This window comes from Chanos chanos, chromosome 3 (genome assembly GCF_902362185.1).
Source record: "Chanos chanos chromosome 3, fChaCha1.1, whole genome shotgun sequence".
Taxonomy (NCBI): domain Eukaryota; kingdom Metazoa; phylum Chordata; class Actinopteri; order Gonorynchiformes; family Chanidae; genus Chanos; species Chanos chanos.
Genome location: NC_044497.1, coordinates 48,552,724 through 48,576,348, shown reverse-complemented (window position 1 = coordinate 48,576,348; position 23,625 = coordinate 48,552,724). Strand labels below are relative to the sequence as shown.

The following is a 23,625-nucleotide window of genomic DNA, read 5'->3' as shown; positions in this document are numbered from 1 at the left end:
CTAGCTGAAACAGACCGGTCCCATGGTAAACCCAAACTCCTGTGAGACGCTGTTGTTTCCATAGACTGCTATGTCTCGCAGTGGGAGCAGTTCAAGGTCTTCAAACTGGAACACAGACTCTCTTGGCCCTGAATCAACTTCTTTTGCAGGCTAATCAAACACATGGAAACACAAAAAATCATTGTCAAAGTTGTGGCTTTGTCAAAAAAAGCATTTGTGCAACAAAACTAATACTGTAATTTCACTGAATATCAAGACAGATTAGAACAATTAAAATGATGCAAGTAAATGTCAGAAATCCTACTGACATTTACAGTCATTTTTTCCAAATATGAAAATATTCCAAATATAGTGATGAAAAATGAACATACCACACAATCATTTAATGTCCCTAGATAGCTTTGCCTCATTGTGTCTGCAAGAAATTTGACATCTCTCTCTGTGTGGCCCAGCCTATATCCAGGGTAGCATGAGAAGGTCACTCTCTGCTCTGCAATGTTGCTGTGTAACCTCAGGAAACGCACCTGCACCACAGTAAGTCCTGGGTACTCAAACTGTCAATTCAGAGGAGAGAGGACAGAAAGATGTATTTAAGAGAAGATATGAGAAATTGTGCTTAATAGAGCCACAGAATAATCATTTGGGGCAGTTGCACTGGCTTTCATGCTCATCACTAACTTATGGAGTGACATCTATCGGAGGTCTATAATTCCATCTATATAATCATCTTTTGGGCCAACAGATAAAAACACCAGCTGGTTTTTGGTCATTAAAGGGCAGAGTTAAATGCCCTTGGACTACAGGCAGATTCTCTTTCCTACCCTGCTGCCTCTCTCAAGGGAACTGAGCCAGTAGAACGTAGTATTTGTTCCAGAGCCATTCAGCCAGGGTCTCAGTGGAAGCTATGGGATGAACAATGAGAGATGTGTTTTCAGAGATGTCAAGCATGTATAAATTTGATTGACTGAGTTGAAGTTTTATCATAATATAGTACCTGTGAATCTCTGGGATATAAGCAGGTTTTTGCTCCTGAAGCTGAGAAGTTGCAGTAGACCAGGAGAGCATCTGCAGAGCTCCCCTGATTTGGATCTATGTAATAAAATCCTGAAACATTATGAAAGATGATTGTCATAATCTTACTTCAGTGATTTCTTATAACAGTCATAGCTCTCTGTCAGGTAATACTTTTCCTCAAACAGGTACTACCAGTAGTCATCGAACCTCCTCTAAAAATAATCAGTTCCTCACTTAGCACTGGCTATATACCTAAATCCTTTAAATTAGCAGTTATAAAACCCCTAATGAAAAAACCTGACCTCGACGCCTGTTCGTTGCCCAACTATAGGCCAATATCAAACCTCCCCTTTATCTCCAAAATCCTAGAAAAGGCTGTAACACAGCAGTTATGCTCATACCTACATAGGAACAAAACTCATGAGATGTATCAGACAGGATTTAAGTCTCATCATAGCACAGAGACAGCACTGGTTAAAGTTGTAAATGACCTACTACTGGCCTCTGATCAGGGTTCTGTCTCTTTGGCTGTGTTGATTGACCTTAGTGCAGCCTTTGACACCATCGATCATACTATTCTCCTTGATAGACTAGAAAATGTTGTTGGAGTTAAGGGAATGGTCCTCTTATGGCTTAGATCCTACTTGACTGATCGTTATCAGTTTGTTGATGTAAATAGTGACTTCTCTACACATACTGAGGTCAAATTTGGTGTTCCACAAAGTTCTCTTTTAGGCAGGCTGCTTTTTTCTTCATATATGCTACCTATCAGTAATATTATTCATAAACACGGTATAAGCTTCCACTGTTATGCTGGTGACACACAGTTGTATATCTCAGGGAAGCCTGACAAGAGACACCAGCTTAACAAAATTAAGGAATGTGTAAAGGATAATAGGCACTGGATGCTTACTAACGTCCTCCTATTTAACTCTGAAAAGACAGAAGTACTTGTATTAGGACCACATGCAGCTAGGAGTAAGCTTTCTGATCATGTAGTAACTCTGGATGGCCTTTCTTTTTCATCTTGTACGGCAGTAAAAGACCTTGGTGTAATTATTGACTCCAGTCTTTCATTTGAAGCTCAAGTAAATAATATTACCAGGATAGCCTTCTTTCATTTCAGAAATATTAACAAGATAAGAAATGCAATGTCATTTCACAATGCTGAAATACTAGTTCATGCTTTCATTACCTCTAGGTTAGACTATTGTAATGCCCTACTATCTGGATGTTCTTATAGGTGTATAAATAAGCTGCAGCTAGTCCAGAATGCAGCAGCCAGAGTTCTTACTAGAACCAAAAGATATGACCACATTACCCCTATCTTATCCACACCGCACTGGTTCCCAGTCAAATCTTGCATTGATTATAAAATCATACTATTAACCTATAAAGCACTGAATGGTCTTGCGCCACAGTACCTGAGCAAACTCCTGGTCTTTTATGATCCACCACACCTACTTAGATCAAAAGGTGCAGGCCATTTGTTGGAACCTCGAATTGTGAAGGCGACAGCAGGGGGCAGTGCCTTCTCTTATAGAACCCCACAGTTATGGAACTGCCTCCCAATTAGTGTTCGAGACTCAGACACAGTCTCTATGTTTAAGTCAAGGCTGAAAACTTATCTGTTTAGCTAAACCTTTTGCTAATAGCTCTTTACTAGGTAAAGGAGCAGATCTGGACGGTTCTCGGGCATAGAGTGTTTGGTGAACTGGGATGTTTGGATGATGTCACCCCCCCACTCTAAGACGTTCACTCAGGTCGAATGGGTGGCCGCCTTGTGTCCCAGAATGCCCTCATGTCCGTATTACCTTCTAGCTCTCCCTTTTAGCTATGCTGTAATAGTTAGTCCTGCCGGAGTCCCTGCCTGCACTCGGCACACAATGTACATTGTCCCTTAACCATTGTTTGTAAATGAACATATCTAACAATGTCTCTCTCTCTCACTCACTCACTCTCTCTCTCTCTCTCTCTCTCTCTGTCAAGCCACACATGCTACTCCTGAGATACCAGTGATCCTGACTCCTCCTGCCCTCCGGACCGATCCCATCTTTCATCCCCTTGTCACTCTCCTGTTAGAATCATCATCCCCTTTGTTTGTGTTCTGATTGTATTTACTTGAAATTGTAATTGCCCGCTGGGTCGGCACCTATTGCACACCTGTCTGGCCAAAAAAGGCTCTCCTCTTTCTGTGGTCCTTCTCAAGATTTCTCCCAATTTTTCCTTGTTATTCCTGTTACACCTGGGTTTTGGGGGAGATTTTTCTTGCTCCTCATGAGGATTAAGTCAGGGAGTACTGTCCTGTTTTGTTTGTTGTGGCATGTAAAGCCCCTTGAGACTGTAAACAGTTATATTGGGCTCTAAATAAACTTGACACTTGAAACTTAATACTGTCTTGATTATCAAGTTCCTATAGCCATGGACGTATGTAAATCTCCTTTACATGTGCACATCTAAATTCATCTGTGCATGTGTGTGTGTGCGTGCGTGTGCCTGAAAGTATAAATGCATTCCATAAGGCCAAGTCTAATGTTACGACAGTATTATTATAGTAAATTTCAGACTGTTCTAATAAGACCCTGTATCATCTGATGTGTGCTAGGTATAAGGCTCTAACCACTGGTGTAGTTGGGTCGGCACAGTAACAGCTCCAGGCAGGTAGTGGCTGGATGCTCTTTGCTGCCGTCAGGTGGGTCGAGAAACAGCCTCAGGTCATGAAGCAGAGAGTCCAGCAGGGTTTGGATCAGTGAGTAGTTGGGTTTGTCTGAGACATACATGAGGTCCTGTGGGGAAAAAAAAACGTAAATACAGATTCTGGACACCAAGCAGTGATGTCAAGCAAGGATGAGAATACAGGGTATGGACAGGAGTTGGGTTCGTGGAATTGGCCAGGTGTGGATGATTGGGTGGAGGTGTATTGTAGCTGAGAATGGACAAGGTTTTGAAGGACTGTCTCAAAATTTTCCCCTTGTAACTTCCTTCCATAAAAGTCATTTAGACAAGGCTGGGCTGGTGAGATGTTCTACTACAATTCTCTTTTCTTCACTTCACTAATTTACTTACATTTTGTATAGCATATGGTTATTCAAACAATCTCAATTCCCCAAAATTCCCCTCTGAAGAACCTCAAGCTTTTGCATATTGCCAGAAGGGTAAGAGATAAACTGGCCAAGTTCAACAACATTCTGTGATTCCTTTCAGGAAATTCTTGCATTCCAGATTCTATAAATGAAGATAATGTCAGTTTTGCTCAGACAAGCGTTGACCTTAATCTAGAGATTTTCTGCAGTGGAATGCAGAACAAGAAACTGATTTTTGCAGTAAGGAAGACATTCTAAAAGGAAAAAAATTAAAAAATCAAACTACATTGAAACTACATTTGCTAGTGACAGCCAACTTACTTTGAGCTGGGTAATAGTAAGGTTCACGGAGAGGCCTGGAGGTCCTGGAGCGCCTGGTGGCCCCTAAAACCCCCAAATAAATACAAATGTGTTGTCAAATGGACATACATGAAACCCCGTAACCATTAGATATTTTATCGAACATGAATAAAGAAGTTCATTCCTAAGACGCCCCGAGTGTTTACTAACTGCACTATAATGACTGTGAAACAAAACAGTTGGCAAACTATACACCTGGTCATTTAACCTGAGAAGTATTACAACACAATTAACTTACTGGAAGGCCTCTCTTTCCAGCTTTCCCACGAGGACCCTCAAACCCTTTCAGACCCTAGAAATATTGGGAAAATGTGCAAGAAACACAAGAAATATAAATCTTACCTTAATAACACAATGCATACTAATGGGTGACATGTCTTGGTGGCGTAATTAACGTAAAAGCATCTCATTTCCGTGCAATATTATGAATCAGGATCATACCTTTTCTCCAAACAAACCCTGTAGAACATGAAGAAAAGACAGGAATTAATTTGATTCATGCTGACAAATGTAGTAATACTCTTTCTTTCAGTCTTATAAAATTCATTAACTGCTTTCATCCTCTCACAGTTCTGGAGAAATGTGGAACTGTTGTCTCAGTGGATTCTGCAAATTATAGTTTCTGGATATACCTGCATGGTCTGCTTATCAAGGAACTGACTAATAATTAAATCATCCAATTTAAATACATCCTCCTCTGTTCCGCATCACAAAAGATTGTCTGAGGTGCCTCCCACCATAATGGTTATGACAAAAGGCTAATGACTCAGTTAATCATAGAGCCAGACTCATTTTTTATTTCATTCTTTACTTTTATACTTTTAATTGTTGTGCACTCACAGGCAGCCCAGGCAATCCAGGTGTCCCTCTTGGCCCACTTGGACCGATATTCCCCTATGCCACAAATACAAAGTTAATATCACCTTAGTCATTCATCTATTTTAAACACAAAGGTAAGAAAAAAAACATGAAAATCTTTAATTTAGGAGAAAAGAAACTGCATTTGAAAGTGAAAGTGTTGCCAAGCTACCTGATCTCCCTTTGGTCCAGGTGGTCCTGGAGGCCCAACAAGACCTATACTGCCCTGAAATGCAAACAAACAAATCAAAACATATGTAAAACTCTTGTTCATAATAAAAAAAAAAGTTTGGAAACTCCTTTGCAATGCAAATTTAATGGTCTGAGTTCTTTTTTTTTTTTTTAATTTTTTTTCATTTTTAGGGCACACCTTCAGGCCAGCTCGTCCTGAAAGGCCAGACGGCCCCATGTCACCTTTCTCCCCCTGTAGATGACATGCAATGTGTTATAGCCTCAAAAAGATCAACAATGGTACTACAGAGTGATAAAAATTTCTTTATTATACCTGTTCCCCTTTTAGACCCTTCTCTCCAGGCTCTCCTCGTGGCCCTAGGAATCCCTAGAGAAGAGATATAGAGCACACTATCAGTTTGATTTAGGAGAAATGCAAAAAACTTTTTATTATATTGTCAGTTTCTTAGTTAAAAGAAATGCCTCTTGTAAGTAATAGAGATGAAAGGGAATTTGACAATTAAATATAATAAATAAATAAAGATTTGTATCATTGTGTGTCACAACTTACCATAGGTCCCTCCCGGCCTAGAGGCCCTCTCTCTCCCTTCTGTCCTTTCTCACCCTAAAACAAAAAGGTACAGACAAATCTAGTAAATTACTATGTGGATCCATGATTTGACAACAGGACATAATCTTTGAGACAAGAAATCATCCGGAACTGTAACCTTTTCTCCTCTTGGTCCTCTTGTGCCCCTAACACCAGCCTTGCCTCTTTTGCCCTGCAGATTTAAAAAAATAATCTTTTCTTACCACATGATTTATACAGCTGACTTTCTCAACTACTAAATAATATTACCTCAAAATGTAACACATAATGTCAGGCAGTTATAAATCTCAATATACTATCAAAGTGTATAGGAACACAAAGCACCAAAGCAAAAAAAAAACCCATGGGTTTATCAATAGCTTGGCGAGTAAATGGAGGGCTTGATAGCATGTGGCAATAAAAGTGTAATATTTTCAGGGTGTTATTTTGGCTGTCTCACCGTCCTTCCAACAGGACCAGTCTTTCCTGGTGATCCATTGATGCCATCATCTCCCTGAAATTTTTTTCCAGTAAACACATACTGGCCAGTTAGGATAATTTCTTTGGGTGATGCAACTTCAAGCAATGCTTTATATTCCAATATTGAGGACAGAGGCAGAAACTGTTTTATTTTTTGACAAATTTAGAACATTTGAGATGAGACACAGGACATGTTGACCTGCCTTCTCTCCTTTCAAGCCTTGCTTCCCCTCAGGTCCTGGGTTACCCATGCGGCCCTGAAATGATCAAACAGTTATGAGACGGCAGCTAGCTGTCTTGTCTGGACAAAATATTCCATTTTTGTTTTTTAGTAATACATTTGCTATCTGCCATGGACAGCTTAGTATTTCACTTTAGTCTTTTAATGCAGTGATATGGATGGATTAATATGTATAAATCATTTTTAAGTAAGCCTATTTGGGAGAAGTTACTCAGTCATGCAGCAAAATTGTCTGAGTTAAGAGTCTAAGAGTGTAATATGGATCTTGCAAATACTTTTTAGTGCTATATAATTCTCACTCACCAGAAAAAATATCATTATAAGGGCATTAAAAAAAACCTCTCATTTGTCACAATATCCTCTGTATAACTTTTCTGATAACAAATTAAAATAAAGTAGCACAGCAAAAATTATCTGCAGATTCATAAAATTCACCACTAAAACTACATGTTGGCAGTGGTAATATCAACAAAAATATAGTTTAAAAATATAGTTTAAATACAGCTCATTTATTTTTAAAGCAGATTACAAACCATGTGAAAGAAGTTAAAAAAAAAAAAGTAAATAAATAAAAAACGTGAGTCTCATCTGTGCAGATTGCAAAGGCTCAGAGACTTTTGAAGGATATGCGGTTGTGTGGGTTGCTGGGAAGGCAGATAAACATTGTTGTCACAGCCCTATACTCTGCTTGGCAGTGAAAACATACAGAAGGATCTTGTTTGTGTGTTAATTAAGAATATGAAATGTATAAGAACTAGCGATGCTGGCATCTCTGCAGTTACAGTGTATGCATAGTGACTCTGTTGGATGTGCTCCAGGAATGAGTCACACTTTGGTTCACATATCTGCAATGAATCACGCTTCAGAAAACACACTCAAATGGCAAAAATATGGCCTTTGGTAACCTTCTCCTCTCATCCTGAGTGAATACTGACCGGAGTTCCTGGTGGTCCTGGTGTTCCTGGTGTTCCACCCTCTCCTTGTGTCCCCTGATTGGTTGCATGAAAGAACAAATAATCTATCAGTTCATTCAACCAAAGACATGAGCTTTAGACTAGAGTTTTGTTTTCAAGTTTAACAAATAGTTCTGCAAGGTTTCGACCTTCTACAGCTAAGACAGGTACTCTCCATACCTCCAAACCAGGGAGTCCTGGGGGTCCCTGTATTCCTGGCAGACCCTCTGGCCCCTAGGGAAATAAACATAATAGATATCATAGTGACTGAATTGAGCAGATACTCAAATAAACGCCTACTGATTAATTTTATTCTAATTTCTTTATTACGTTTCATGAAACTGGTAGATAAAATATGATCTCACTCATCAGTTGTTCTGAAAGTAGTGTTTCAGATTAGATCTCTGTGGTAGTGGCCTCACCTCTTCTCCCAGTTGTCCTTTCTCCCCCATGTCACCTTTGTCCCCGTCAGGCCCTTGTAGACCTTTAGGCCCTGTATCTCCTGATGGCCCAAGAGGCCCTATACCACCCTACAGTGAAGTCCACAGTACATGTAGGTTATATTGATAATATTATATAACCCAGTGAAACACTGGTGAAAGCACCATTATACATTTTAAGAAACATGTACCTGTGGTCCAGGTTGCCCTGTGTCTCCTTTGACCCCTTTTGGTCCAGGTTCTCCCTGTTTTACAAAGTATGGAACTTGAACATTCTGATGGAAACTACACCCGCAGACTCAACAGAAAACTGAGTGACTCTGGTTTATTTTACAGAGGGAATGACAATGTAGGCAAAAGAATATGTTTTTTTATGTATTTTCAATTAATATAAATTAGTCAACACATCTTTGCTTGGTATGTCCACTGGTCAGGTATATACCTGTGGCCCTGGATCTCCTGGAAGACCAGGTGGGCCACGAGGGCCCATCGCACCCTGTTGGAAAGAGCAGATGATTTGTTCATACACAAAGTACTTCAGGTCTAGATCCATACAATGAAGTAAAATGCATAACAAGAAATACCTTCTCTCCCTGAGGTCCAACAGGCCCGAGAGGCCCCGGAGGGCCGATGGGACCCTAAACGAAAAGGGAAAAAGACCCGTTTACCCAGCTGATAACAACAGGCTGAACTAAGAGTTGTTGATGAGAAAAGTAAATCTCAACTGATAGGCACTGAATGTTAATAAATGTCAATAAAGTCCAGCATTTTATTAGTGTATTTATTTGACATCCATTTATTTGATGTATTTGATATTTGTTTATTTCTCCCACCTCTAGACCTCTAAGACCTGGAGGTCCAATCCCACCCATGAGGCCTGGCTCACCCTGTATAAGACAATTACAATTAGTGAGAAATAGCTGATAAAACCATTATGTTCACTTTTGGTTCTTACAACTGCATTTATATTCTGCATACCATGCAATTATTTGTGTGTGGATGGATGTGTGGACAGAGAGACGCATTTCTAGAGGGACGGATGGAGGAATGGGTGGAGGGATGAACAAGAACTGCATTTTCTTATTCTCACCATCAGCCCAATGTGACCTTTGTCCCCTTTAGGTCCTCTCTCTCCTTTCTCTCCCAATTTTCCCCACGGACCCTCTAGGCCTGTGAAACCTCTGGGCCCATTGTCTCCCTGAAAAGAACAAACTCTAATGCTGATTTTTGCTGTATAGCATACTGCTGCAAAAAATCAGTCAAAAGCATAGATCAGATTGTGCAAGAATTACTTTTAGATCATCTTGTATATTTTACAAAGACATGAAAAACCTGAAATGAACAAAGAAATACTCATTATTAATATATAGCACAAATGAGATTATGTTACAACTGAAAAACTGAACACAGATGAGAAAGATGAAATAGTGGTCTCCAGTGGATGAAACTCAGCATTGCACTCATGTCAAATATTGACACTCCCACAAAAATATGTTGAATGTTTATATTTGTCCACAGATCAGTATTTTATGTTTCATTACATGAGGTCATATTGTCATTTTACAGGGACTCTTGTTGCAACACGAACCTTTGCACCTTTAGGTCCTGGGTCGCCAGCTTCACCAGGAGGACCAAAATCACCCTTTAGACAGGAAGTAATGTAGGTTAGACAGAATACAAAAGGATTGTGGTGTGGTCAGAGAGTGAGTACTATGGTGAATACTACGCTATAACATTACCACCTTACCTCTTTACCCACTGGCCCTGGAGGCCCCGGCAAGCCTTTGATGCCTGGTGGGCCAATCTCTCCTTTAGATCCCTGAAGACCAAGATTTCCACAGGAACCCTGGTCCCCCTGTATTTTACCAATAAAAAAATTATATATATATTACAAAATATTACTTGTTGAAAATTAAAGATTGTTCCCATTTTATCTTACAACACTGCTGTTAACAGCGGATGAAACAAGTCTCACACCTAACTGTTATTACTATTATGAGATCATGCTAAAAGCAGTACATTTAATATTAATGATAATACATTTAGTACCTGATCTCCTTTCTTTCCTGGAGGTCCCTCCACTCCCGATGGACCAGGATCACCCTGAGGAAAACCAAACATAATCAAACAAATGATAATCGTGAGGGACAATACATATTTTAATTGCATTCTAAGCATCATGTCAGTGAGAAACAGACCTGCTGTCCTTCCAGTCCAGATGGACCAGGGTCACCAGGGGGCCCCAGTGCTCCCTGTAAAATAGTTGAACAGAATCAGTGTCAGGTCATATGGCATATCAAACTGTAGCCAGGACCTAACATATCCTCCTTCCTTACCTTCTCTCCTTTCTCTCCTCGTGGTCCTAACAGTCCTTCCTCACCTTGTAGGCCCTGGGAAAAGCAAAAATATTGCTGTTTTTGCATACCAAAGCAGGGTTTAGAAACGGTTCAAAGTATGAAAATGAAAACCGGGAAAGAATAAAATTTGGGATGAACGTAATCGAAAACAGGAGCAAAAGCAATTTTAGTTGTTCTGGAGTGAAAACGTTATTTCCAGTTTTAGATAATCGGTAAATAACACGATTTATCGTTCCTGTAGACAGGTTTCTTGTTTAGAAACATTACTGGATGCACATGCGTTCAGGGGGCAAAACCGCTTTGGTAGCCGTTCACAAGATTGCAGTCATATGATCTATATGCATACACCTATCTCATAGAGAAGCCCAGTGTTTATACAAAGGAAAATCTGTGTGCATACAAATCCTTAGATGCATTTAATTATGCACTTTGTGGTCATGTGCAAGAGATAAAGTTTTATGACACAGGATCTTTTATGACACAGTTTTGAATTTTGAGGGCAGGTGTCCTACCTATCCAAAGACAAGGTTTAAAGACAGTTCATAAATGAAATGTAAAACTGTAATTGATTTAATGTTATTTTATTTCATTGAAAAGTCATAGGCTAACCCAGTAGGCCAGTTTCCACAAACTTGGAAAACGGTGCGTCCCATTTACACCCGCAGGTCCTCCACCCACACCCATCCTTTTAGTGTTGCTTAATGACAGGTGGAGCGCTAGCATGTTCGAATAGTTTCTTTGCACGTTTCTTTTCACCTCGTTTGTTTGGAATGTGGAGAGGGTGGGGTTCCAGGGGGAGGGGCTGTCAGGCTACATGGTAGAGGTAAATCTTGTGCGTTGCTCATTCAGCCTTGTGCAAAGCTGCAAATATTCGTTGTTCCTTCCCCCTGATGCTTATCTATTTTATCCTACTGATATATAAATCATTTTGAAAAGGCAATGTCATTTTAAAAAGAACGTTATTAACCATTCCTCTACGTTCTAACCGTTTATTAATTAGAGAGGAGGCCTCGGAACACTGGAACGGGAACGTAAAAATGATGTTTCTGCTAAGAGCGAACCGAAATGACATTTTGTTTTTAATCCCTGCCACAAAGACAGACACAATTCTGCATTTATGTTGCAACATCCAGGAAACATGAGCAAGACATTTTTAATTCAAGATTAAAGATTCAAGAACTTTAACAACTTTTAGCAACTTTTAATCAGTCCTGCAGCCTAAGTAATCAGGCCATCATGGGTAGCATTTGTGGTTTTTCAGCTTGGTGCAAAGTTATTGTTACATTAATTTGATGTCATGAACTTCTAAAATGCTATCTGTTTCATACACTGCATTTTTACTTGTACAGCTTATCAGTATGACACATAATAAGAGAAAAGCCACTTACTTGAATTCCTGGTGGCCTGCTTGGGCCTTGGGGCCCTGGAGGCCCTTTACTGCCTCGTGGTCCAGGTTTCCCCATCACTCCATCTAAACCTGGGAGTCCGGTAGGTCCCTAACGTAAAATTGATCATCATCACAACCAAAGTCCTCTCCAGATACCATGCTCCATCAAAGAGGAGATCTTTATATGAAGTCAACTTACAATTATGACTATTAGTTACACCATTTTCACTGGACCCCTCATGTCAGACATGGTAGCATATTCAAAACTCAACCTCAAGGTTATAAGGATATCAACTATTGCCTAAAATATGATTCCCGTCCAGCCAAGCATTCTATCAGATCCTAAATCTTTTTCAAAAGTTCATGGGAAATGATGAATTCACCACAGCTCCTGGGAAGCCTTGGGGTCCTTGGTCTCCTTGTCGACCCTTTGGGACACATATAAAAGAAAATACATTTATGAGAACTTGAAAGCATCTAGATAAAGTGGAGGAAAGCATGTTGGTTTGCAGTGATTCAGTGTCACTGATGCAGTAAGGGAACTTAATTTTCTACTGAATGATTTTGTGGATTCTTTCTACCGAGCTGACTATGAGGACAGTAATTGAAATCTCTCACCTGGGGTCCTGGAGGACCTCGTTCCCCAACTGATCCAACCAGACCCTGCAACACATTAACAAATAAGCAAGCTAAACTTGAACATGTTGATTGAAAGCAGACAAAAAAGTTCTGCTCATGTGGAAAAGAGACACATTACTCTCTCCAGGGGACTATGTATTGTAGATACACATTTTTCATAAGCAGGGTAACAATCTCCTTTTAGATATGCTGAAGACCCTTAGACAGTTGATCTAGCAGGTTAAGACTGATCATGTATAACCATCTCCGCCCACAGGAGCACAGAAACACCCACTTACTGGAGGTCCTGGCTTCCCAGGAGGCCCTGGTAAACCTCTTAGGCCAGCTTCTCCCTGGTACAGACACAATAGTTTCATATTTAAAATAAAAAAAGTATGTACAATTGAAACTGTAGGTAAGAACACACAACAAACCCTTTCGATTTGTATTAAACTTTGTAATCATGGGCCAAAGTTTCTAAAACTCCTTGATGAGGAGTAAAACATAATGTGAATTGACAAGATTTCAAGCTATTTTTTACCCGCTCTCCCATGTGTCCAGGCCGTCCACGCATTCCCAAACTTCCAGGGAAACCCTTAAGAAATAGACACCACAAGAATGAGCAAAACTAACACCTTCAGTGGTAAAGATTTCAGTATACTATCTCAATGTACTTCTCTGTCAGCTCCAATTTTATTCCTCACTGTTACTTATGTGCAAGTGCATGATTAGTGCATGCTCAAACTCCACATGTATTAGAGAGGCCTGATGTAATATGGGACCGTATGCTGACAGTTTAATGTAATTTACCTTTTGTTGATAAGATTTACAGCTCAACCGGTTAAACTTTTCTCCTGTGTCTCATGTTATTACACCCTTATTCCTGAAAATCCAGTAGAAAGATCACTTACATACATGCCTACAGGGCCCTGAGGCCCCTCCGTTCCTGGTTTCCCTGTAAAACCCTGAAGACAATACACACACACACACACACACACACGCGCACACGCACACACATACACACACAAACACAAACACAAAAACAAACAAAGATGCAAGAAGTCAGGGTGAAATGCAGATCATACAACACATGCATACATAAATGCATACATAAACTGAACACCTCATCAGGCTATTAAAGTTATTCACAGTGTCTGTCTGATATGTGCCATTCACAGCGGCAACTCACCCTCTCCCCTGGTGGACCAGGGCTGCCCATTGGGCCTTCCTGTCCAGGTGGACCCTATCATTGGGACACACCATTCATATTGGGTTATTTCTTTTAAGAACAGTATACAACTAGAGAGATTCAAAAAGAATTCGAATAAGAGAATATGAATTTCCAAGTGAGAACTAATAAACACAAATGACTGTTTCCAAATTTACAATTTAATTCCTTTACAGTATTCGAGAGCCTATGAAAACATAGCACAGTTGAATTTATTTGATATTGTTTTGTTACTCATGAATACTCTCCAAATACACTTTCAGGAGCTAATTCATAATCTTGGGACAAGGCACAATGTTTTTTCACAGAAAAGATAAACTAGAACAATGAACAATTACATCAGCTACACAGATAGACTTAAGTGGGAACTAATGTACTGCAGTCGTGAGTTTTCATATGAGCTCAGTTCAGGTACTAACTTGCTGGAAGCCCTCTTCAAAGTTAAATAGGTGAATGTGTGTGTGTTAGTGTAGCATTATTGAGAGTGAGAGAGCATACTGGTGGCCCTGGGGGTCCCTCTGGCCCAACTTCTCCAGAAATCCCCTGGAATCCCTGAATAAAGAAAGAATGAAACATCACAGTTACACGTTTGTTTACTTGTCTTGTTTACATTTATGTTTATGGTCTTTCTGCAAGTACAATCTTTTATTAAACTGTTCCTGATGCCTACTACTATACATACTGCCCACACACTATATATATCTACCTTTAGCAATCCAGATTGAATTTTGAATTCCAGCAAAACTGCTTTTGCATTTGATTACTTTGCTCTAAGATAATAACAAGTATATTCCAAACCTAAATAAAAAGGTGTTTTTATTCATGTTTCACAGTCATTGATTCCACTAGACCCATGATAGCAGTTACAAAGGAGAAGCCTACTTTAGGACCATAAGAGAAAGGGACATAAAGCATAACATTTCATGTACTCCTGAGGATTATGCTTGTGTTCTGTGAAGGGAACAACAATCTACTCACTGTCGGGCCTTTCAGGCCTGCATTACCCACCGCTCCTTGGGGGCCCTAGAACACAAAAGCAACTGCAAGAGTTAAATTCAACAGAATAACAAATGTCGCCTCCGTTAACAACCTCTGTAGCAATAGCACAGCCAACCTTTAATAAAAAGTCTGACAAAAATTTTGGAGTGAAAATGTATTTTTGACTATATCAATAAAAGCTCAGACATCATTAGGTAAGACTGCAGTACAAGACTCAGTATTATGATTACAGATTAACCCTATGTATCTGTACAAGATACATTAAACACTGCATTAAACTCAATGATGAGCATAAAAATGTTTTAATACACAGCCAAAGCTGTGATGCACAGCAGCAAACCAAATTATCAAGCCAAAAGAATTAGCCCCCTGCTGGTGGAAATTTGAATGTTTAAAAAAGGAATGTTTGGGTAATCCGGTAAATAATTTAATGATGTTGACATTAGTGCAGTACACTGCCTACAACTTCATTTTTACCTGAATTAGGATTTTTAATGGAGAGTGCATTTTTTTCATACTTCACCAAACAATGATTCTTTATCTGTCATAGGATCACTGACCAGCATGTTTCTGAATGTGAGGAATGTTGATGTTTATTTACAAAGATATTGACTTTGAAGCTGTGTTAAGGTGCTATGAAACACATATGAAGTTACTATATGGCTCTACTATGGGGCCATTTCAACACAGCGCAAACATTTATTCAGCAAAACTCCATCCTCAGGAATCACCATGGAACTCTCTATCCATGTATAAATATAAAAGGCAGCAGAAAATGAAACAGTAATCATGGTATTAGAATATAGAATGGGAACCTGTGTACCAGGCTTTCCTTCAGCTCCCTCTATCCCAGGTAGGCCTGGCAAACCCTGCACAGACAAAACACAATGATTGTCTTAGCCAGGTGAATAGCTTGACAACCAATCCATACATAAACACATTTATATATGTACACACATACAGACACAGACTCACAGACACACACACACACACACACACACACACACACAAGCAGTACATGGCCTCTCAGGGACATCTCTCACTACTTTAAATATTTTAAACTACGAATGAAAAATAATAAAAGAGTGTTTCCTTTTTTTGTGTGAAATAAAATTATTGGCTCACGAAGCAACTTCCAAAATCTTATCTTAATGAAAATTTCTGATGGAAAAAAAAAGAAAAAAAGAAAAAGAAAAAAGCTGCTACTGCCACAAACAAAGTGCTCCCTATTATTCCATTCATTAACGGCATACATTTTATGACTGGCTGCTTCTCTGAGCAGAATCAAATATGAATTACTCTCATTTAATTAATTTCTGTGAATGAAAAGGCATTTCAATACAGTGATTTTTTTTTTCAGGTTTCAGAAAACAACCTCTTTTCTAAATCCACGTTTTTAGTTACTAATAGATTGTAATGCAATATAAATTCAAGAGTAAAACCCATATTCTAATTCCCTGTTTTGTAATTCATATGGGAACTGTAGTAATAATGGATTTAGTCATCTCTGGATTCTCTCACCACTGGTCCAGGCATGCCAGAATGACCACGTTGTCCCGTTCGACCCTGAGTGAAGAGCAGGCATCATCAGTCACATCAATCATTTTACTTCATAAAAGAACATAACAACTTTACTCACATTACAACCTGTTAATAGACACTATGGACTTTATCAAGGCTTCAATTTTCTGAGAAAACGATTTGAAAGAAAAAGAACCTGTAACTTTAATTTGTTCAATATCACTAAATTTGTTCACTGTCGCTAAGAGGTAACAGGATTTAATTAAATGAAACAGTGAATGGATAAGACATCATTTTTTTCTGGTGGTACCTCGAATGCTGTCTTTAATAATTGACTTTAACAATGCCTGATGACTCATGGGAGGAGGAGGGGGCATGTCTGAAAGTCTACAATCAAAAATATAGTCAGAACAAACTGCTGATAGGTATGCTACCTTTGGCCCTCTTGGTCCAGGTTTTCCACTTCGACCATCTGGACCCCTACTCCCCTTCAATGACACAAAGACAAGTACTTAATATAGATAACATATAGCTATACAGAGACAGTCCAACATGCAAGCCAGTTCCTTTTCGCTTGCAACCCAGGGCTATTTATTACAGTCAGTGGGAGAATTGATCTAAATGGTAATACAGCTCTGACCTTTGGTCCCTCTCTTCCCAGTTTTCCCTGTGGTCCAGATTCTCCATCTTCTCCCTATGTGAGGACAGACAAATGCCTTAGTGTATAAGATGTATATTACACATAATCCTCTAGTGGCCATATAAACCAATATCTGCCCAAATCCATCAAAGGGCCCGTATAAAACATTTTCTCGTTCTGAACAACTCACATAATCCAAATAGAATATGAGGATATAGTGAGGTGTTAAGAGCAATTTGTACCTGAATACCCTTTGTGCCAGGCTGACCTTTGACCCCAGGAAAACCAGGAAGGCCACTTGGTCCCTGCTCCCCCTGTGAACCCTGTATCCCAGCTGCACCCTGGGCACCCTGAGGAGAAGGAGAGAGAGGCAGAAAAAGCTACCATGTTAAAATTATTACTTTGAGTGGACGCTGCTGAAATTTATCTGGGTGTAGTACACTCAGATTGAATCTATGTCATGTATGAGTGGACTAAGGATCTAAAGAAAGAAAATTCGGTAAGAGATGCAAGGACCTATTTCATTAAGCTAAAGTTAACATAGTAATGGAGCAGGAAAGTTGTGTCTATGCATATATTTAAATTCCTTAATAATGCAGGAACGCGAAGGGTTTGACCACTGTGTGTGATCCGGGTTCGTACTTTGTCTCCTTTCGGTCCAGTGTCCCCCTTCTCTCCATCTGCTCCTCTTTTCCCCTATACATAGTTTCAATTTAATAGTTTCATAGTGTCTGTTTCAATTACATTTAATGTAAAAAGATCAAAAATCTAGTCTTTAAGAACTTCGTAAAGTTTACTTACAGTGGCACCAGCAAACCCCTTTGGACCCTGTGTTCCTAATGCACCCTATGATGAGAGAGAGGAAATTAAAGACTGGAATCGTTCACATTTTCAATACTGACAATTAAAATATTTGTTCAGGAAACTTCGCCTGTGAGGGCACAGATAATGTTCACAGCTTAAGAGCAGACATTCACTCACATAAACGATAAAGTCTGTGGAAGAGTTAGTTTGTACAGGAAGAGAACATTTGGCATTGCAAAAGTTATTGTTGTTGTTGTTCTGTTTTTATTGTGTAAGCATCCACTGAGTTAAACAGATGTCTCACTGCATAGTTCAAAGCAGTAATCCGAATTTAGCAGTGACAGTGTTGTTCAGATATTTCGCGAATGTTAACAGTTACAAATGTTCTGTGACGATTAAAAACAAATGGTCATCTAACAATTTGATGTATGTTAGTAATTGAAAACACTGATGTTGAGCACTTGCCTCATCTTGGTCTAATCAGAAATGGTAAAGCCTTGAATTATATGTCTTCTCAGGGAAACAGACATAGCTACAAACATCATTTAATTGCAGGTCTGGAATTTCATTTCTTATGAAGTGTGATTTTTTTTTTTTACTGGTTTGATGTATATAGAGGCACTCCTATCAGCTGTTACAGTCGTCAAGCAGAGCACAGTGTCACTGGAACCAGAGCTATATGATAACTTGAAAGATAATCATATGTAAACCATATGAATTTTGTTCCATCCATGATAGTGTCACCAAACAGGAATTCAAAGTCAGCCAAATATTCACTTACAGGACAAAGGGCTTTGTGGCATGAATTTTATGTGCTCCATTCTCTTTAGTTGTACAAAAAAACAGAATATTAGATCCAAATGCACTTCAACAGATGTTCCTCTATTCCTCACTAAAGTGGGGATTATTTGAGACGCGCTGTAGGACTTACTGCAGGGCCCTCAAATCCTGGCTCCCCTCTAAGGCCACCTGGACCCACAGGCCCCTGGGAGAGAGAGAGAGAGAGAGAGAGAGAGAGAGAGAGAATTTGTATAATTAGTCAAATCAACACATATAAATAGCAGCTCTATCACAAGGAACTATCTTGTTCTCAAATTATTTCGTCATTTACATCAGTGGTAAATGTTTTGTTTCGGACACCATTATTTCTTTGTAGTCATCAAAATGTACTCTAGCAGGAGCCTCCCATCCATGTACAGCTCACAGGAAACAAGTGGATAAACTTACAGGATCACCTTTTGGACCTGGCAGGCCCTCCTTGCCCATCTCACCCTGTGGAGTACATCAAATGGATTCTGATCATTAAAGGCTGCTCTAGTCAAACACAACCATTCAGTGACTTGGTGTAGTGATTTAGCACTATAGTAGAGTCATTTTTGGAATTTGGTCCTGACTCTACATATTTTCTGAGTGACTACAGAAGAAGCTGTTCAGTGAATCATACTTCAGTTTGTTGCATATATGTGCTACATTCTGAAATAAAATCATTAATACCGTGTCTTTGCAGAGTGATTCTATAGACACCATGGAGCTGGTGGCACTCCATGTTCAATTTAAATAGAGCAAAATATAATGATGAGACACTTGGACCCAGCCAACCAATCTTTCTGTACTTCTGAGTTAATTCCATTTGACAAGCTGAAAAAAAGATCCATGATGTATATGGCCTCTGAAGAGGAGATTATTTGTCTGACATTCATTAGACAAAATCAGGGCCAGAGACAAGTACAGAGGACAGAAAGTGCATCGTAAGAGCGATCATTAAACCGGATAGCACTTTGCTGTTAAATGTTAGGACTGCCTTCACCGAATGCAATTATTTTAAGTTGTTTTGAATGGTTTGCAAGTGTTTCATTTCTAGCAAGTAAGAAACGGTTTCAGAGTTAAAACATAGGTTTTAAGATGTAAAAGTCTTTATTGCATTTCAGTACAGCTACAGTTCCGGTAGGTTCTCACCTGTGGACCCCTGGGCCCTGGAGGCCCCCTCTGCCCCTGTAATCCTTGAGGCCCCTAGTGATAATGCACAAATAATAGAAGAAATTTCATAGAAATCATCACTGTGTTTATCAAAAAATTTCAATGTAAAAAAATGACAAAAATAACACCATATACACACCTGTGGCCCTGGAGGGCCAACAGCTCCAGCTGGCCCCAACTCTCCCTGTAAACCAGAGAAATCAGCATGTTGATCATTCCTCCATAAATTGATAGCTTCACTTTATATATCATAATATTTACACAAGTATGCAGTGCAGAATGAGCAGCATATCTTGCAGTTTTTTACGATTGCTTAAAAGCACAATTTTGAAGACAGGGCTCATTTTGTCAAAACAGCACACGCAATTAACACAACGTCACACACAAGTAGCAGAGCACCTAAGATCTTTTGCAAAATGAAGCACTTCATTCAAAACTATACAATAATTTATAAAAACCCAATTTTGTCACTGTATGTCACACACATGATTCATACGATCCAATTCTGTTTGAACCAGTTACACACTGCTGTGCTCAATCTAAAACACTTTAAACATTTCTACTCTTCTAATGATATAGTCTGGGTTTGATTTTTTTTCAGAGATATTGTTAGAGTGAAGTACATGAATATAATGACCAAACACAACACACAAGACAAGTGCTGCACACTGATGAAAATATTTATCTCTCTTGATACATTGAAAATCAATTAGTACATCTATGCATTTCCAAAGGTTGCATTGTGCACTGAAAATCAGATCAGAACATATTCTAAATAGAATATAGTACATACCATAAACACAGCAAAAACATTTGTGGAGACAAAAAAGAAAGCATGAATTGAAATTAAAAAAAACCCTAAGCATCATTTCTTTGCCTAGCTGGATCTGGCCATAGCACTTTGTCTACATCACAGGCTATGTCCTCTCTCATAAGACAGTAAGTGAAGAGTCTTCTTAAATGGTGAATCCATCCTTGCATGGGCCCTGTATCAATTTGGTTGCAGGCCTCCTCCACGGCTTGAAGGAGGGGTATCCTGCCATAGGGCTGGAGACCATAAACCTTCCACCGCCATGCCGATAAAAAAAATGGTTAAGGAAGGGAGAATATGGTGGAAGGTACTGTAGTGAAAATTGTGGATGCTGATGAAACCAGTTTTGGACCAGCACAGACTGGTGGACAGATACGTTGTCCCAGATGACAATGCATTTCATCTGCTCTGCATCCATTTGGTCTTCTGCTGTGACAATGTTGTGTAGTATGTCCTAAAATGTGAGTATGTGGGCTGTGTTGTAAGGACCCCAGTTGGCATGGCGGTGGAGGACCCCATTCTGCGTGATTGCAGTGCACATTGTGATTTTACTACCATGTTGGCCTGGGGCATTCAAAATAGCTCTGTGGCCAATGTTCCATTTTTGTTGAAGACAGGTAAACTCACCTGTTGCCTTTTTATAGTACTTATGCCTGATTAGTGAACTTACAATGAAGCACCTAAGTGTTTGTACACCTGACAACCGTGTTTGATCAATTGGTTCATAAGCGTGGTATTTTGAAGGGCAGTGTCTTGAAATGGCAAAGAAGTGACAGCACATTAGATTTCTGTGTCTAATGTAGAGAAGTGTGTTTAGTGTTTTGCAAAACACTGTGTGTAGTGTTTTGCAAAAAGTGTGAGGCTGAGAATGTGCTTATAGTTGTGCAGATCTGGGCTGAGGTTTTGCTCCTTGAGTGTCAGGTTTTACTAACTGTGTGTTATTTTTAATTTTAGTGTGTAAGCAATCGTAAAAAACTGAAAAACACCATTATTATTATTAAAATGAGGATTGCCTCAAGTCTAGTTTCGCATGAACTACAAATTGCTTATTGAACGCTTTGTTCTCCTCTCTGCATAGATGTTATAGTGCTGTGTTATTCACTCACCTGAGAACCATTCACTCCCTGAGCTCCAACCATACCTGTTAGACCTGGGGGTCCCTACAGAAATATTAACACAGATATAGCTACATGTATTCAGTTGCAACAGTTATCCCCAGAAGTACTGAATGGGGCAAGGGCATTCGAAAATTACCGAGATTATCTCGGATAATTATTTGTTATAAGCAGATAATTAAATGTTTCACACGATAGACTTTTTGGCATCTGTTCTGTAAAGGATCCCACTCTGACTTACTGGTACACCTGGAGGACCTGATGGGCCATCCAACCCATCTTCTCCCTGTAAAATCAAATAGCTGTGAACAAAAGATTGACAGGAAGCAGGGGCAATGACCTTAAAAACCATCTTTATTTAACCCAAACACGGCCCCTTTTCAAAAATCATCTTTCTTTGCATATGCTGATGTTCTCAAAAAATAACAGACACAGAAATATCTTGCTTGTCTGAGATTCACCATGTGTGTCATATTATTGTATTGTAGGAACACAGTGCATTGTGTAGAGCTGGTATGGTCTCACTCACATCTGGACCCAGAGGCCCTTCAAGGCCTTCTATCCCTCTGTTGCCTTGTGGTCCCTGCAAAAAAAGAGAAAAGACAAATGATTCAATTGAGTCCATATTGAGATATGATAAAGTATGTCTACTTCAAAGTGTTTTTAAAATGAGACTGTTTCTGCCCCACTTCACATTCACAGAAAGAGCAATAAGATATTTCAATATATTTCAAGAAAAAGTATCACTTCACAATTAGAGTGTAGCATATAAACTCATAAATGATCACAGTAATTTACCAATACAATGTTCAAATGCGAAAAGACTTACTGGAGGTCCAGCTGGACCACGCTGTCCAGGTGCTCCTTTGAATCCCTAGATAATCCAGATCACAATATTACATATACTGCTAGAACTGATAAACATGCATTGTAGTTCCCTGAGATAATTTCATGGTAAATACAGGGAAATTGTCAATGACTGGATTACACTATGAATGATGAATACTTCAGGCCTGAGAATTCTGCATCATCTGACTCTCTTTCTAAGCTATAAAGCCATCATTCCAGCCAATTCTGTCGCTATTCGGTATCCTAAGTAGAATATCTCAGGCACTAATGCCGTAAATTACTTTATAAACTGTTTATGGGCATCATCAGATGTCATAGATTTTTATCTCCATAAGAGCATTTCCAAAAAGCAATTGGTAAAAGTGCATAATAAATAAAAGTATACAATTATAAAATTTCATGCTATACAGAGCTACCAGGGATGTTATGCAATTTTATTGATCAGTTCTTCATCTAACCACTAGATGGTACCATATTTCAGGCTATTTACTGGTATAAACCAGAGCTCATCATTCTAGTGTTACAACAGAAGAAAATGAAACAGTTTGTTCAAGTCATCGTGAAAAATAAAAGGAAAAAAAGTGTAGACCTTACTTTCTCTCCAGGGTCCCCGATGTCACCAACTGGCCCCTCTGTTCCTATCAGACCCTTAGAAGTGTAAAACAGTGGTAATAGTACATATAGATGTATATATGTATAATAATAATAATATAATATTATGTGTAATATGTATATAAAGAACTTCCTCAACGTATATAAAGAACCTCTTCAGCTAACAAAATTTAAGTCTACACAACCTTTCATTGTCTGTGAAGAAAAGGGACTGTTACAACACAGAAAATATGTAATGATGATTCTACTACAAAATGACACAGAATCCATGACCACCATTTCATCTCTCTGTCTCTCTCTGATTAAATAATTCACCTCATCTCCTTTCTCGCCTGGTGAACCTGGTTCCCCTCTATAACCGAGTGGTCCCTGGATGACAGATGGGACATGACACAAAATGAATACAAGTGAAACTGTGAAATAATGATAGACATTGACTGATAGTGCATACATTATTCAGACATCCCTCGCTTCAAAACAGAATAATATATCAGGCTTTGATGATCTCTGAGGACAGT

The 23,625-nt window shown here is 39.2% G+C and overlaps 1 protein-coding gene across 1 annotated transcript in view; it reads right to left on the bottom strand.

Annotated features, from left to right (window-relative positions):
- LOC115807100 (collagen alpha-1(I) chain) overlaps nucleotides 1-23,625 on the bottom strand; it is a 53,214-nt gene continuing 29,589 nt past the window's right edge. The window contains exons 15-69 of the mRNA XM_030767961.1: nucleotides 23,423-23,476; nucleotides 23,090-23,143; nucleotides 22,476-22,520; nucleotides 22,176-22,229; nucleotides 21,888-21,932; nucleotides 21,638-21,691; nucleotides 19,860-19,904; nucleotides 19,700-19,753; nucleotides 18,971-19,015; nucleotides 18,675-18,728; nucleotides 17,741-17,785; nucleotides 17,582-17,635; nucleotides 17,182-17,289; nucleotides 16,940-16,993; nucleotides 16,734-16,787; nucleotides 16,300-16,344; nucleotides 15,594-15,647; nucleotides 14,758-14,802; nucleotides 14,278-14,331; nucleotides 13,741-13,794; nucleotides 13,463-13,516; nucleotides 13,093-13,146; nucleotides 12,851-12,904; nucleotides 12,552-12,596; nucleotides 12,317-12,361; nucleotides 11,935-12,042; nucleotides 10,526-10,579; nucleotides 10,388-10,441; nucleotides 10,239-10,292; nucleotides 9,937-10,044; nucleotides 9,778-9,831; nucleotides 9,280-9,387; nucleotides 9,023-9,076; nucleotides 8,774-8,827; nucleotides 8,632-8,685; nucleotides 8,381-8,434; nucleotides 8,172-8,279; nucleotides 7,930-7,983; nucleotides 7,732-7,785; nucleotides 6,759-6,812; nucleotides 6,536-6,589; nucleotides 6,215-6,268; nucleotides 6,058-6,111; nucleotides 5,821-5,874; nucleotides 5,686-5,739; nucleotides 5,488-5,541; nucleotides 5,298-5,351; nucleotides 4,899-4,916; nucleotides 4,696-4,749; nucleotides 4,419-4,481; nucleotides 3,635-3,800; nucleotides 995-1,104; nucleotides 822-902; nucleotides 372-554; nucleotides 1-150 (exon numbers count right to left, since the gene is read on the bottom strand). Coding sequence (XP_030623821.1) covers nucleotides 1-150; nucleotides 372-554; nucleotides 822-902; nucleotides 995-1,104; nucleotides 3,635-3,800; nucleotides 4,419-4,481; nucleotides 4,696-4,749; nucleotides 4,899-4,916; nucleotides 5,298-5,351; nucleotides 5,488-5,541; nucleotides 5,686-5,739; nucleotides 5,821-5,874; nucleotides 6,058-6,111; nucleotides 6,215-6,268; nucleotides 6,536-6,589; nucleotides 6,759-6,812; nucleotides 7,732-7,785; nucleotides 7,930-7,983; nucleotides 8,172-8,279; nucleotides 8,381-8,434; nucleotides 8,632-8,685; nucleotides 8,774-8,827; nucleotides 9,023-9,076; nucleotides 9,280-9,387; nucleotides 9,778-9,831; nucleotides 9,937-10,044; nucleotides 10,239-10,292; nucleotides 10,388-10,441; nucleotides 10,526-10,579; nucleotides 11,935-12,042; nucleotides 12,317-12,361; nucleotides 12,552-12,596; nucleotides 12,851-12,904; nucleotides 13,093-13,146; nucleotides 13,463-13,516; nucleotides 13,741-13,794; nucleotides 14,278-14,331; nucleotides 14,758-14,802; nucleotides 15,594-15,647; nucleotides 16,300-16,344; nucleotides 16,734-16,787; nucleotides 16,940-16,993; nucleotides 17,182-17,289; nucleotides 17,582-17,635; nucleotides 17,741-17,785; nucleotides 18,675-18,728; nucleotides 18,971-19,015; nucleotides 19,700-19,753; nucleotides 19,860-19,904; nucleotides 21,638-21,691; nucleotides 21,888-21,932; nucleotides 22,176-22,229; nucleotides 22,476-22,520; nucleotides 23,090-23,143; nucleotides 23,423-23,476 — 3,552 coding nt within the window. The remainder of the gene's footprint in view (nucleotides 151-371; nucleotides 555-821; nucleotides 903-994; nucleotides 1,105-3,634; nucleotides 3,801-4,418; nucleotides 4,482-4,695; nucleotides 4,750-4,898; nucleotides 4,917-5,297; nucleotides 5,352-5,487; nucleotides 5,542-5,685; nucleotides 5,740-5,820; nucleotides 5,875-6,057; nucleotides 6,112-6,214; nucleotides 6,269-6,535; nucleotides 6,590-6,758; nucleotides 6,813-7,731; nucleotides 7,786-7,929; nucleotides 7,984-8,171; nucleotides 8,280-8,380; nucleotides 8,435-8,631; nucleotides 8,686-8,773; nucleotides 8,828-9,022; nucleotides 9,077-9,279; nucleotides 9,388-9,777; nucleotides 9,832-9,936; nucleotides 10,045-10,238; nucleotides 10,293-10,387; nucleotides 10,442-10,525; nucleotides 10,580-11,934; nucleotides 12,043-12,316; nucleotides 12,362-12,551; nucleotides 12,597-12,850; nucleotides 12,905-13,092; nucleotides 13,147-13,462; nucleotides 13,517-13,740; nucleotides 13,795-14,277; nucleotides 14,332-14,757; nucleotides 14,803-15,593; nucleotides 15,648-16,299; nucleotides 16,345-16,733; nucleotides 16,788-16,939; nucleotides 16,994-17,181; nucleotides 17,290-17,581; nucleotides 17,636-17,740; nucleotides 17,786-18,674; nucleotides 18,729-18,970; nucleotides 19,016-19,699; nucleotides 19,754-19,859; nucleotides 19,905-21,637; nucleotides 21,692-21,887; nucleotides 21,933-22,175; nucleotides 22,230-22,475; nucleotides 22,521-23,089; nucleotides 23,144-23,422; nucleotides 23,477-23,625) is intronic.